This window comes from Mercenaria mercenaria, chromosome 17 (assembly GCF_021730395.1).
Source record: "Mercenaria mercenaria strain notata chromosome 17, MADL_Memer_1, whole genome shotgun sequence".
Classification (NCBI taxonomy): domain Eukaryota; kingdom Metazoa; phylum Mollusca; class Bivalvia; order Venerida; family Veneridae; genus Mercenaria; species Mercenaria mercenaria.
In genome coordinates this window covers 29,192,884-29,207,820 of record NC_069377.1, presented here as the reverse complement: position 1 = coordinate 29,207,820, position 14,937 = coordinate 29,192,884, and the positions used below count along the sequence as shown (strand labels likewise).

Below are 14,937 nucleotides of genomic sequence, written 5' to 3'. Positions count from 1 at the left end.
TAGAGTATAGGGGTGCACTTATACTTCCTTCCTATTGAGCTAGCTTTTATAGGGGCATAGTAGTTTCCACCTTAGGTGCTTGCTGTCCTAAGTTTGATTCTTGGTCAGGGCAAAAGTATTTTCAGCTTGTTACAAAAGAACTGAAACTCAATACGAATTCTGAAGATGTTTAGGAAATGTCTACAATCAGAAAGATTATGGAAGAATGATAGTCAATAAGAAGAAATAATTGCATGCATTTTTGTTGACTCAAAACAGAATATAGGTGTTCACAATTCAAAGGAAAATTATGCTCAGTGTGAACTAACGATTTACTAGACAGAAGATACATCAGATCCAGTCACCAATAAACATGCAGGTAATGGTAAATTTAAATCAAATGAGCCGTGCCATGAGAAAACCAACATAGTGGGTTTGCGACCAGCATGGATCCAGACCAGCCTGCGCATCCGCGCAGTCTGGTCAGGCTCCATGCTGTTCGCTAACAGTTTCTCCAATTCCAGTAGGCTTCAAAAGCGAACAGCATGCATCCTGACCAGACTGCGCGGATGCGCAGGCTGGTCTGGATTCATGCTGGTCGCAAACCCACTATGTTGGTTTTCCCATGGCACGGCTCAAATATTCACTTAAAATTTGTACCAGATTTGGTTAGCAATATAGGACTATTTAGACACGAGACAAACTTTAATCTAAATCATAAGTACAATACAGACCTGTGCTTGAACAACTGCCAGGTGTCACACTGAAGTCGTCAATTGCAATATCACCCTGGTAACCATTTCCCACAATTCCCTCAAATGCAATCTGCCATGTGCCACTGCTTGCTGGTACAGTAAGTGATGCAATATTCCATTTATTACCTTGGTCACCTGATGACAGAAATTTTCAACTGTTTTACCATTTAACTCTGGACATTTCATTTTGCATAATTATGTTCAGGAATCTAATTTAATTCTTTTATTTCTTTACAAATTAAACATATAAATGAATGAATTTGACAATTTAACCAAAATATGCCAAAATTCATATTAAAACAAATAATATATTCATGTTATTCATAGAAGTTGAGTGTAAAACTTGAAATACAAACAAAATCCACCCCCTATCCTCCCACACAAAATCCCACTCCTTTCAATTAAACAAAGTTGGACAATATCCTCCCTTTGAATTTTTAATCAAATCCTGTAATAAGTCAATTTATTCATTTTCAAAGATATAAAAATACTGCCTAAAGCAATATTGTTTTTATATTTGGGATGAATTTTTTTTAAATCTTAAATTCTTATAACATCAAATCTGAGTGGCGACATGGTTTGGTCAAAGTGAACAAGCCAGATTTTGTCATTCAGTTATAAAGCTTTCAAAAAAAAGAAAAGAGTAAAGTTTCTACATAGTCATATTTCTTATGTAAAAGCTAAAACTGAGGTAATACAAAATTCAGACTGTCAACACCACCTTAAAATTTTTGTTAAAACTCTTACCGGTTCTTGACCAGGCTTTCCTATAGACCCCTTTTAAGACTGTATATACATTGAGGGTGCCCATGCTTCTACCATACATATTATACCAGAATTTCAGGCACGATGGCTGACTTGATGGGTTGTATATTGGGCTCAACAGACGAGCCTTGTCACCTTGTTTTCTTGGACTTGAGGCCTCAATATACATGTAATGTCCTGTAAAGCAAAACAAAAATAGTTTTATCAAAGCATAAAGCAGGAATTTACCAACTTAAAATTCAATCAAAGAAGTATAAAATACACAGAATGGCAACTGGCTGTAATCTCGCGTGAGCTCGTGTCAGAGCGTGATTCGGCGTTATCTTACTAAAAAAAAACACTGGCGAGCATGGAGTTACAATTTGTACCTTTAAAACTACATTTAAAATACATGTTAGCTTCTAAAACAAAATTAGTTTAATGTGAAATGTTCTTAAGACACGAAGTACACGTTTTTTTTGCCATCGAAAGAAGCGTGGTCATACGGTGATAATTATTTTACCGATGAATAATTGCTTTCGCATACAAAATGGTGCGTGGAGAAAGCGCCACTTCCTGTAAACGAGATCTCGTTTTTTTGTCACGGGAGGGTGGCGAGATTTGCTCTATATGCCTTTCAAGTTGCCAATCTATTTTTTTTTATAGCTCTTTGATTCAATGAAATGGTATCTTTTTTTGTGAAATATGAACAGGACCACAATAACACGAATAATAAGACATTGTAATAGTGTAATTTGTTGAAAATTTATTCAGTAAACCAACAAAAAAACAAGAGGGCCAGGATGGCCCTATATCGCTCACCTGAGTAGAGTTGCTTGCTTGAACTTTCTTAGCTAAAGCTTTAAGATCTAGGCCTTCTGGTTTATTTTTAGCAAATTTATGAAGATTTCCCTATGCACAATCAAGTAACCCTGGGGAGGGTCAAGATTTGAACAAATTTTGTAGAGGTCCACTAGGCAATGCTACATGTCAAATATCTAAGCTCTAGGCTTTCTGGGTTTTTTTAGAAAATTTTGAAATTTTTCTATGTACAATCAAGTAACCCCATGGGGCGGAGCCAATTTGACCCCGGGGGTCATGATTTGAACAAATTTTGTAGAAGTCTACTAGGCAATGCTACATGTCAAATATCTAAGATCTATTCCTTCTGGTTTATTTTTGGAAATTTTTTGAAGATTTTCATATGTAAAATCAAGTGACCCCTGGGGCGGGGTCATGATTTGAACAAATGTAGAGGTCCACTAGACCATGCTACATGTGAAATATCTAAGCTCTAGGCCTTCTGGTTTATTTTTAGAAAATTTTTGAAGATTTTCATATGTAAAATCAAGTGATCCCTAGGCGGGGTCAGTTTTGACCCCGGGGTCATGATTTGAACAACTTTAGTAGAGGTCCACTAGGCAATGCTACATGTCAAATATCTAAGATCTAGGCCTTCTGGTTTATTTTTAGAAATTTTTTGAAGATTTTCATATGTAAAATCAAGTGACCCCTGGGGCGGGGTCATGATTTGAACAAATGTAGAGGTCCACTAGACCATGCTACATGTGAAATATCTAAGCTCTAGGCCTTCTGGTTTATTTTTAGAAAATTTTTGAAGATTTTCATATGTAAAATCAAGTGATCCCTAGGGCGGGGTCAATTTTGACCCCGGGGTCATGATTTGAATAACTTTAGTAGAGGTCCACTAGGCAGTGCTACATGTGAAATATCTAAGCTCTAGGTCTTCTGGTTTATTTTTAGAAATTTTTTGAAGATTTTCATATGTAAAATCAAGTGACCCCAGGGTCATGATTTGAACAACTTTAGTAGAGGTCCACTAGGCAATGCTACATGTCACAAATCTAAGCTCCAGGGCTTATGCTTTTTGAGAAGAAGATTTTTTAAGATTTTCCTATGTACAATCAACTAACCCCTGGGGCGGGGTCAATTTTGACCCCGGGGTCATGATTTGAACAAATTTGGTAGAGGTCCACTAGGCAATGCTTCACACCATATATCTAAGCTCTAGGGCTTCTGGTTTTTTGAGAAGTAGATTTTTTAAGATTTTCCTATGTAAAATCAAGTCACCCCTGGGGCGGTGTCAATTTTGACCCTGGGGGTCATGATTTAAACAAATTTTGTAGAGGTCCACTAGGAAATGTTACATGTCAAATATCTAAGCTCTAGGCCTTCTGGTTTATTTTTAGAATTTTTTTGAAGATTTTCATATGTAAAATCAAGTGACCCCTGGGGCGGGGTCAATTTTGAACCGGAGGTCATGATTTAAACAACTTTAGTAGAGGTCCACTAGGCAATGCTACATGTCAAATATCTAAGCTCTAGGGCTTCTGCTTTTTGAGAAGAAGATTTTTTAAGATTTTCCTATGTAAAATCAAGTGACCCCTGGGGCGGGGTCATTTTGAGCCCGGGGTCATGATTTGAACAAACTTGGTAGAGGTCCACTAGGTAATGCTTCACACCAAATATCTAAGCTCTAGGGCTTCTGGTTTTTGAGAAGAAGATTTTTAAAGTTTTTCCTTTCGGTTGCCATGGCAACCAGAGTTCTCCATGGAATTCAATTCTTTGAACAATTTTGAAAGGGGGCCACCCAAGGATCATTCCTGTGAAGTTTGGTGTAATTCTGCCCAGTGGTTTTCAAGCAGACGATTTTTTTACAAATTGTTGACGGACGGCGCACGACAGACATCAAGCGGTCACAATAGCTCACATTGTCTCTTCGTGACAGGTGAGCTAAAATGAGCTAAACTTGTTGCTATGGATCATTCATACAAAGTTTCAGTCATATCCCATCAATAGTTTTAGCATAGTAGTCCAAACTAATTTTATTAAGGAAAGATCTCTAAAGGGCCATTACTGCGCTGAAAAAAAATTGGGGCAGACCCATGAAACTCACAACAACACTTCCAACCACTTATATATCTAGATACTGAATCAAATAGAAAACTGCAGTTTCCAGGACAAACAGGTAAGACAAAAGGTCTGTATCATTCTAAGGGGAGACACTATAATGTTTAACAAACCATTTCCGGTTCCCAGTGTGTGGTCAGTTCTAGGACCAGTTCCTGTACTACTGGTACCCTGTTTATCCCATGTCCAATCAAATTTATCAACTCCGCCATGTGCCTGAGTGAACCCACAAATAGAGCTTAATTCAAAATCGCACTGTGTATTATTGGCACTACCCAGAGGATTTGATGTTGGACTTACTGGAATGCAAGAAAATTCTTCTACATAAACACCTTTATATTAAACATTTTAATTCTAAGCAACACAGCCATCAAGATCAACTAGAGCAAGACTCTTTTAGTTATTTTAATATTCATTAAGTAAAGGTATTATACTAACAGTCCCATTAATGGTGTATACATTATAAAAAAATTTCTGATCTATAAATAGGTGTAAAATTATGACAGAGAATACTCATATACTGATACATATTCTATAATAAATTTGAATAAGTTGTAAGGACCAAATTTTTACCTGAACATGGTCCATCTGCAACTAAAACGTCATCTACAGCTATGTCCCCACGGTAACTATTTCCTCTTCTTCCTTCTAGTATAATCTATAAACAAATCTATATATCATGTCTAAATATTCAATTACTTAATATCATAAAGGTAATAATTGTTGTATGCCAGAAAGATTCAGAAGGAATAAAGGTATTTGTGAGTTTTCATGCGGGAAGAAATTGTCAATAGGATCAAATGCAACAATAGTACCCTAGCTTTGCAACAGGAAAAGATAATCCAGGCAGTATAGTAACTGTCTGCAGTTAAGACAGTCTCACTCAGTTGGACATGTGACACAAAGTAAAAACATTTTATCCTTTTAATTACTTTGCTTTTGAATTGATAAAATCCAGTGCTAGAAGACTGAAACTAAAAAGGTTAAAAGCTGCTTTCACTAAAATTGCTATTGCAGCCTCATCTTAAATGCAAAATCTGGGAAGAATAGTAAAAACATACATTGAATGGCTTCGAGGCTGAGATCGTAAGGCTAGCTTTCTTCCACTGGTTCCCCTGTGTGCCCTGTTTTGTCCAGAAAGCAGATGAAGGCAGTGAGAGTCCAAACTGTACATATACACTTAGCCGGTCAACATTCTGACCATACATATGGTACCAGAAGGTGAAGCATTTCTGTCCCTGCTGATTGGGAGGTATCTGAGGACTGATCAAGCGGGCTTTATTACCTTGACTATGTCCAGAGGTCTCTATATACACATAGTAACCAGCTGTAAACAACAAATGGAAGTACATTAAACTGCAAAATAAGTTTTAAATTTAGTTTTTCTATAATTAATAAAAAGTAATATTTAAACAATCGCTGACAATTTAAATGAGCTCCCGAGGCTCCCTAGGGTCAAAACATAACTGTTGGTTGGATATTTTTTGGACTACGTAAATTTCGTGATCTGATAGATGTTAGAGATATTCTCAATGACAAGAATTCATGATTCATACTTCAGAAATACGTAGCTAATACGTAGCTAATATAATACCCCAAATTATTTAAATTGCTTCAAATTCATGTGCCGATTTGCTAAAAATATTAACACGAAAAAAAAAAACATCTCAAATATTACCTTTACAGTAAATTTTCATCAATGAAACAAAATCTTAAAATAACATGTTGCTGTTTGATTGATTTAAATGTAACATTTGAAGAAATTATATGAGAATTATAAACATGGAATTCTTTCTTTTTCTTCAAAACAATCAGGCATGTAGTAAAAGTTATTTTAGAGAAAAAAAATGTTATTTGCCAAATTTTTTATTTCTCTGGGGAAAACCACCGACTCTAGTATTTTAAGCTTACATCCAGTGGTGTGATCTGCGGTTGGGCCAGTGTTTACTGTGGCTGTTGAACCCTTCTTTCGTGACCAATCAAAATCATCCGTCTTATCTTGTTTCCAGCCACAAAGTCCTGAATCAAAGTTACAATTTGCCTGACTGGGTGGTGCTGTTGCCATGGAAACTGTTGATGCTACTGTTGTCTGAGCTGGAGGTACTGCTGTTGCCGGCCGCACTGAAATAAAGCTCATTTTATCTTATTTATCTTAAATTGATGGCGACACAAATTCATTCAACTTACAAAGACTGATAGTGAGAAACATTTATCTCTATGCAGGCCTTTCAAAAAGAATAATTGAGTTACGTTTCTTGCTGTACAGAGTCAGCTATTGATGGTAAAGAAGTGTTGCAGGTTTTAAAGCAATAGTTTCAATTGTTTAGGAGAAAAGCTGACCTAAACACAAAACTTAACCAAGCAACATTGACACAGATGCTGACAATATTCAAGTGATGACAATAATTCATCTTTTCTTTTTTTTAAATCAGATGAGCTGAATTTTTAAAAAAAACAATGAAAACATAATGTAATATGTACCTCCACATGTAGAAGTTGTAAATGAAATGTCATCAATAGCAATATCGCCTGAATAAGACTTCCCTCTTACTCCTTCAAACACAACTTTGTAGGACTTTCCCAACCTTGGTATAGGAGCTTGACCTTGAAGCCACTGCGCACCCTGGTTTCCTGATAGATGCCAGATTGTCCTATTTGCTGACCCTGTCCAAAGAAAGACATGAATTAAACACAAACATCCATTAGGGAAATATAAATGTTATCCCCAAATGTAATTATTGTGTATGATTGTTAGATATAAACAAAAAAAGACAGTACAAGTAAAGTATGATTTGAAAGCTCTGAAATTACTTTCAACTAAAGCTGCGTTTGAGAAAAGCGCATGTCTCCCACTGCCTAATCATCTACAAAGTAGTATATGAGCCAACCATGCACCAAGATCTCAACTGCCTTATCAGACTTTCTGTGCTTTGATTATCAAACACAAGTTTCAAGGGCCATCATTTTGAAGTGCCTGGACCGATTTGGCCAGTTATCGAACTTGGCCAAGGACTTACTGGCAAACACATTTTGTTAAAGTTTGGTGAAGATAAGATGATAAATGTTTGGCTTAGAGTGCGTACAAGCTTTGTGACAGACAGACAGAAAGACCCCCCACACACACACAGACAGGAGTATATCAGTATGTCTCCCCCACCACTGAGTGATGGGAAACATAATTAACTTTCTCAACAATACATCATCATTTGAAACTCAATATCTTTACAACAGTTATCTCAAATTTCAACTATCCTGAGGATGACTTTAAGGCCTGACCCTAAAACATAAGGCCTAAAAAAAAAAATTCTTTGTTTCCGGTAACATGCTCAAAAAAATTAGGGTAGGTAGGTCGGAAAAATTTTTGGGGGGGAATTTTTTTTTATCAAGACACTTTTTGGAAATTATTTTTGTGTCAAAAAATGAATACAAATAAGGGGGTTATGCCTTTAGAGCATCAGTAAGTTGATTTCTAACATCACTGGCCATGTTTAAAGCATAAAAAGTGCAGTGCAAATTTTTGTTAAAAAGTTGAAAAAATATTCTCCAAGGCCATAAAAACATTTAGGGTCGGGCCAAAAATTTCGGGTAGATTGGGATACCGGAAACAAACAATTCTTTTTTTGCGCCTAATATCATTTTAAATCGATTTTCGGTCATCTTTATGTAACATGCTCTATCAATTGGAAGTCAAGATACAGAGATTTAACTGTACATTGAAAGACAAGAGAAATTCATACTATCTCCCAACTGTTAAACTTTTCTGTTTATGGAATACTCAATACACTAGATATTGTCTGCCATTTTGGGTTGGTTTCTTTTTTGTAATTATTTGCTTTTAACCTCCAGTGGTATGGTAACATGTTGATATGCACTCAAACCATGAGATGCTAACAGACAGTAAAAAAACAATGAAAAACTCAACAAAAATAGAAGAACTCTAGCTTCAATAGAGACTGAACAAAAAATAAATAAGAAAGCCTACCTGATGGTACGACATATAAATTTAGGCTGTCAATAGTCCGCCCATTCATATTGTACCAGAATGACACACATTGTCCAGTACTGGCCGGCTGAAACACTTGACTGACCAACCATGCTACATCTCCCGGTCGCCTTGGTGATGATGTTTCAATGAACATATACTTCCCTGAAAAATATTTCTAATTTTGAAAATTTCCAGAACTCATAATAAACATCATACAAAATGGAAGCCTCAAAGGAAATTTTGACAATTTAAAACTGTATGTGAACCTTCAAATGAATCACACACAAAGCAAACTTAATCTCATATAGACCAGTTTTTCACATCTTACAAGTTTACACTGGCAGGCACTTGCAGCTAAAATGTAAACCTCCATTTATCATCACTGTTCTGTGATGCTTTAAATATACTTCTTTTGATTGGACGAAATCTAGCAGTGGGTGGAGTGAAAGCAGCCATGCATATCACCTACAATTTCCAGTGTGAACAAAGTTGTCCAGTGGTTTAAACACTTCCAGACTATGAAACCAAGAGTTGTGAGTTTGAGCCCCCAATCCTCAAGTTTAAATTACTAACACTGGGATAAGAATCTGGTGTATTCATTTTAGCACATGTGTGTTTTAACAGAAATATATATTAAAACATGTCTTAAAACACTAACACTCACATTTTGTTAATTCTTAATACTACAAGTAAGGCTGTTAACCATTAAATCACTATAAAATATAATGTGAAATTTACCTACTCCACAATATTCATCATATAAAGATCAATATAAAAAAAAATTGACAAAGCATTACCTTGGTTGTTTCCCTGTGTATGATCATTTGTGGGTCCTGTTGTACCGCTGGCAGTTTTGCCAGACTGCTGGGTCCAGTCGAAGCTGTCTCCTGTACCTCGAACATTCTTCCATGTACACAGATTTGTGTCAAAATCACAACTTCCTGTAAAATTTAAGGAAATACAAATTTAGGGAAAATATAAATTTCGGGAAAATTCATTTAGGGAAAAATTAATATAATTCACATTTTTCCATCACAGAATTTTTTTCTCAAGACATTATCAATGAAATAATGCTATGAATTCCACCTGGGAAAAATATTGCAGAGAAAAAAAAAAATGACATTCTTCACTCCAATATACATTACCTTAAAATGAGCCGCACCATGAGAAAACCAACATGATGCATTTGTAACCAGCATGGATCCAGACCAGCCTGCACATTTGAGCAGTCTAGTCAAGATTCATGCTGTTCGCTATCAAAGCCTATTGCAAGTACAGAAACCGTTAGTGAAAAATATGGATCCTGACCAGACTGTGCAGATGCGCAGGCTGGTCTAGATCCATGCTGGTCACAAATGCACTATGTTGGTTTTCTCATGGTGCAGCTCAAATTATGTTTCAATGTTGAAAAAGTAACTGATTTCTGATAATATAAAAAATTATATAAAATTTATACCTGGATTTCCACAAGATCCTGCAGTAAATGAGATATCATCTATAGCAATGTCACCACGGTAATTGGTTCCTCTGACCCCCTCAAACACAACCTAAAAATTTCATAATATATTGGTCAATATAACACAGGGAAATACATGCATTTGAACAGATTACACTTAAAGAAATTACATATATGAGTCATTTTTTTTGCGAACATGTAAACACAGCAGCACATGTAGATATAAAGAAGTTTGGAACTTAGATCAAATTTTACGGATCAGACATAGTCTGTCTAGTGACTAGAAAATCTTTTTTCATTTAAATTTTCCATCATTTCTCTTTGATATAAATATTCTGTTTCATAAGCAAAGTTGACCTTAGTCATATCACGTAGATAAACTGTATGCAGTGGACCTTCATATATTCTGAACAATTCTTCCTTGGCTCTGATTAACTCACCAGGTTTTTAAAAAAAAAGGACATAACTATACATTGTCCAAATAGCGACAGGAGTTATCTCCTGTGAACATAACATAGGGGTCTGGACACAGACTAGGATCAGACACAGCAAATAAAGGTCTTTCTAAGGTATGACCAAAACTTATGAAGATCCTGTAGGGTAAGCTATAAAAAGGATGTAATGCTTTCAAAGAGTGATATCATGAAATTAACAAATTGAGCAATAAAATGATATTTTATATATACATATACAAACCTTGTACCCTTGTGAAGCAGTACTCTGTGGAATGGAAGCACTACCCACAATCCACTTGTTGCCTTGGTTACCAGTCATAGTAAACACAGGAAGTCCAAGATTCGACCCAACCTGAAAATTAATATTCACGGAACTGTAACAATTACAGAACATTTTATCATATATCTACTGAACACAAAGTACTAGACAGTCAGACAATTAAAAAACACAGTAAAACAACATATCCTATATTAAATGTTCACATGAAACACTGCTGTATTTTGTAGAAATATAAAAGATAAAGTACATAGATTTTCAGTCAAAAACATGTAGTCCAAAGGTTAATGAGAACAACAATGACTAATCTGGATCCACTTGGTATATAAATCCAAATCTGAAGACCAGTCTCAACACATCTGATTGGCTGTTTCTGGGCACATTTTTTAAATTGACCAATGGCAAAGCAGGATTGCGAGACTGGTCTCCAATCTTATTACCATGGATCCTGGCAGTTAGCAAAACAACATAATTATGCATGTCTTTTTTTTGTGTAAATGGATGATATTTACTGTCAAGTGTGACTTAACTAAACAGTTTAACATACTTTGGTCTTCAATGACAGTTTTTACAACACTGGATCCTTTAGTGAGCAAAACAACATGACCTTTTTTGTGTAAATGGAAGATATTTACTGCTAAGTGATACTAAACTGAAAACATGTTTTACGGCCTACCTGTGCATATACATTGAGTGTTCCTATACCATTGCCATACATATGGTACCAAAACCTTACGCATATGTCACTGCTGTCCTGATAAGCTGGAGACATAAGTCTTGCTTTGTCATTAAGCTTACGTGGAGCTGAGGTCTCTATGTACATGTAGTGTCCTGAAAGTTATCAGATATATTTATTGTTGTGTTTTTTTTAAATATCAGTAGTATATTTGCAAATGTTTATCACTTGCAAGCCAAAACAATCCAAATAGCAACTTTTCTGATTTTTTTAATTTATATGTTGAGGCTTTTTAATCATATTTTTTCATTTAATCACTACACAATGTCTAAAGAACATACTCTGCTGCATAAGTAACAAAAAAAAATGAACTCTCCTTACTGCTCCATTGTGTTTACTGAAATTTTGTAAAACTCTACATTTTGAGTACCAACAAGTAAACTTTTGTAATGCTTTTACTTTTTCTGTTGGGTTTAATTATATGTCATATGACGCCTTTCCAGCTTTAAATGATAGAGTAACAACCCAGGTGCCCCTTAAAGGCATTATTTCAAGCAAAATCAAGCACTGGGAAGAACCACTGACCTTCAACAAGCTAGCAGGATGGCTTATTCACATGACAGAATTCTACACCCCAAGTAAGATTTCAAGCCCACATCCTCCAGAAGCAAGTGATTCGAAGTAAACAACATTAACCACTCAGCACTGGAAGTCCCCCCCCCTTTTCACTTAGTTATGTTTAAACTTAACCTATAAACCTACCTCTTGATGTCTTATAAGTATGATCCTGACTGGGTCCAGTGCCACGAGTGACGGTTCCTGTGGTGTCTCTTCTCCAATCAAAATTGTCCGTCTTATCTTGTGTATAACCACAAATACTTGTCTGCTCAAATGTGCAGGTTCTTCCATTCAAGTTACCAGTAGAGGGCGAGACTGAGGCACCAGGTTTTGGTGTTGAGATCCCTAAAAGAAAAAGTACTATTATTGGTGCGTAGTTTATTATATATATTCTAAGGCTACTAAACATGTGTTTCCAAAAATAACCCCTGTGATAGATCCAAGGTCTGTAGTATGCCCATGGTAACAAACCTGGTATAAGAAAACACATGTTTACAGACATATTTATTACACAATGCTTCCAGTTAAACTTCTAAAATTTGATGCTGGTACATGTTTTAAAATAATTTCACCTGTCTTAAGGTCACACACCAGTAAATAGTTTTCCCTGAAAAACTGGCATTTTTTAAAGAGCTACCAAACATAGCTAGAGACATTTCAAAGAACAAATCCTTACCTCATTTAAAGAGATATGATAAAACTGATATAAAATGAACAGAAAAGTAAGGGTCATGTGTCTTCTAAGAGAGATTTCTCTTGTCGCATTTGCTTACTGTAAAATCACATCAAAATCACACTGCTGTGACCTGGAAGTACTACTCGTACTAAAATTGAGTTTCACTTCACTAAATACAACATCCTCTCCCATTTTTTCTACCAAAATGTCGAAAATACATCCACAATGAAATTAAACAGAAACCAGCTTTAATTTAGACCTCTGCGGCCATGCCAAGTGAAAAATTAGTGTTCAAAAACCTGTCCGCCATTACGCGACTAGACCAGATGGCTCCCATGCTGGTTCCTTTACTATAGTTAGGCCTTAATAAAAAACTCTCTGTTAGTACTTTTACTTACATTAAGGTGACGCTTTAAAAAATTCACCTTGTGAGAATTAGAAGGCTGTATTTGATCGAGCATTTAGAAACCCAGTATGCTCACTTATTACAAAGGTCATAAAACCTAGTCACCACTGACTTTGTCAAATAATGTTCATACTGCTATAATTATGGAAAAACTGTAATAGGGTATTTTGTTTGTCATCATGATATACCCATTCTATAAAATTCCATCTTCTGGCCTACTGAATATATCAGAAAAGAGACACTGTTTTTTTGAATAATGAAAATACTTCCTAAAAATCATCATTTCATGACATGAAAATAGTGTTCAATAGTGACTTTGTACGGAAAATAATTACCTTTTTTTTAAATCACAGATCACAATTATACATGTCACAGTAAGTTACAGTAATTTTATATTGCACCAACCTGCACATGACTGCAGAGTGACATCATCCAGAGCCATGTCACCACGGAAACCATAACCATTAACAGCTTCAAATACAAGCTGCAAAATTGAAGACAATATTTCCATGATATAATTTTCAAACACAGAATCTACAGTGTTAACTGAAAACTGATATTTTCATCATCTGAAAACCGACACATGAAAACTGGCATTTTTATCACCAGAATGCCAAAATTTCAAAATCTGTGAAAACTGACATTATCATCACATGTAAACTGACATTTTCATCACATTAAAACTGACATTTTTATCACCTGAATGCCAACATTTTCAACAAAATCTGAAAACTGACATTATCATCACAGGTAAACTGACATTTTCATCACCTGAAAACTGACATTTTCTATGCACGTAAACCCACATTTTCATCACCTTAAAACCAACAGCTTCATAACCTGAAAATTTCATCATCTGAAAACTGGCATTTTTTATCACACTGCATTATTTATTTATTTAAAAGTGGTAAAATCTGAAGTGTGATGTTTTAATAGAAAATATCCACAGCTATGATAATTGCTCCATACTTTTGTTTGGGTGTAAATTTAGCATTTCTGATATGTTGCAAACTGAACTATTTATATTGACTGCCTTTCATTTGAAATCTTAACTTCCACTGTATTCAGAAGTGCCAGACTGGTGCTTTGTTCAGTATTCTAGATATAGGGATATCAGGGTGAAATATTATAAAACCGAGACCAGTCTCCAAATGCAAATATCTGATTGGTCAAATCTGAAACACAATTTTGAAATTGACCAATGGCAAGTTTTTATTTTGAGACTGTACTCTAAATTTAAATTTTATAAATTTGGTGGGAGGTCAGAATTTAACATGATGACAAATGATTTTTCATTTTTCCAGTACTTACACTGTAGGTTCCTGAGCTAGGTAGAGTCACAGTTCCCTGCAGCCATTGGTTACCCTTTGATCCGGCTCTCTTCCACAGTGGCTTTCCAAGTGATGGTCTTGACTTCACATAAAGTCTCATCTCACCTATGTTTGGACCATACATGTGATACCAAAATGTCAGGCACTGTGACTTTCCTTGCGGTCTGATCTGGGGACTCTCAATTCGCCCTGTCTGATTGGCATATCTTACTGAGGCAGTAGTGTACAGGTAGTATCCCTCTGAAATTTGTAAATTAATTCATCAGATATGAAATCACTTACAGATTTACATTAACTGCAATTTTCACCTGTGTAGTCAAACTTCTAGTAGCCACTATCTCCCCAAGCATTATCTGATATTAATCACTATACTTTCAGTTAATTCACAAATACCACATGACCATATGGAAATCACATGACTGCTGAAAAGAAATTCAAATATTTTTTTTAACTTTCAAATTTATTTTTTTTCATTTTATCACCCATATCAGTCTTAAATCTCTGTAAAATACTGAAAAACATCTTCTATGACTAAAATCTAATATCATTATGGAAAAAGAAATGATTAATCGAAATCTTGATTAAAATGTGTGTGGTTGCAGAGATCTCTTTGCTGTTAGGGGAGACCACTGTGTATAAGATCACAGT

At 35.4% G+C, this 14,937-nt stretch overlaps 1 protein-coding gene across 1 annotated transcript in view; it reads right to left on the bottom strand.

The window, feature by feature from the left end:
* LOC123535848 (MAM and LDL-receptor class A domain-containing protein 2-like) overlaps positions 1 to 14,937 on the bottom strand; it is a 165,256-nt gene that overhangs the window by 137,655 nt on the left and 12,664 nt on the right. The window contains exons 11-25 of the mRNA XM_053527737.1: positions 14,270 to 14,529; positions 13,364 to 13,442; positions 12,021 to 12,221; positions 11,259 to 11,413; positions 10,547 to 10,657; positions 9,851 to 9,941; positions 9,192 to 9,335; positions 8,392 to 8,556; positions 6,891 to 7,073; positions 6,321 to 6,530; positions 5,471 to 5,736; positions 4,983 to 5,067; positions 4,523 to 4,708; positions 1,482 to 1,676; positions 726 to 869 (exon numbers count right to left, since the gene is read on the bottom strand). Of these exons, the coding sequence (XP_053383712.1) occupies positions 726 to 869; positions 1,482 to 1,676; positions 4,523 to 4,708; positions 4,983 to 5,067; positions 5,471 to 5,736; positions 6,321 to 6,530; positions 6,891 to 7,073; positions 8,392 to 8,556; positions 9,192 to 9,335; positions 9,851 to 9,941; positions 10,547 to 10,657; positions 11,259 to 11,413; positions 12,021 to 12,221; positions 13,364 to 13,442; positions 14,270 to 14,529 (2,475 nt within the window). The remainder of the gene's footprint in view (positions 1 to 725; positions 870 to 1,481; positions 1,677 to 4,522; positions 4,709 to 4,982; positions 5,068 to 5,470; positions 5,737 to 6,320; positions 6,531 to 6,890; positions 7,074 to 8,391; positions 8,557 to 9,191; positions 9,336 to 9,850; positions 9,942 to 10,546; positions 10,658 to 11,258; positions 11,414 to 12,020; positions 12,222 to 13,363; positions 13,443 to 14,269; positions 14,530 to 14,937) is intronic.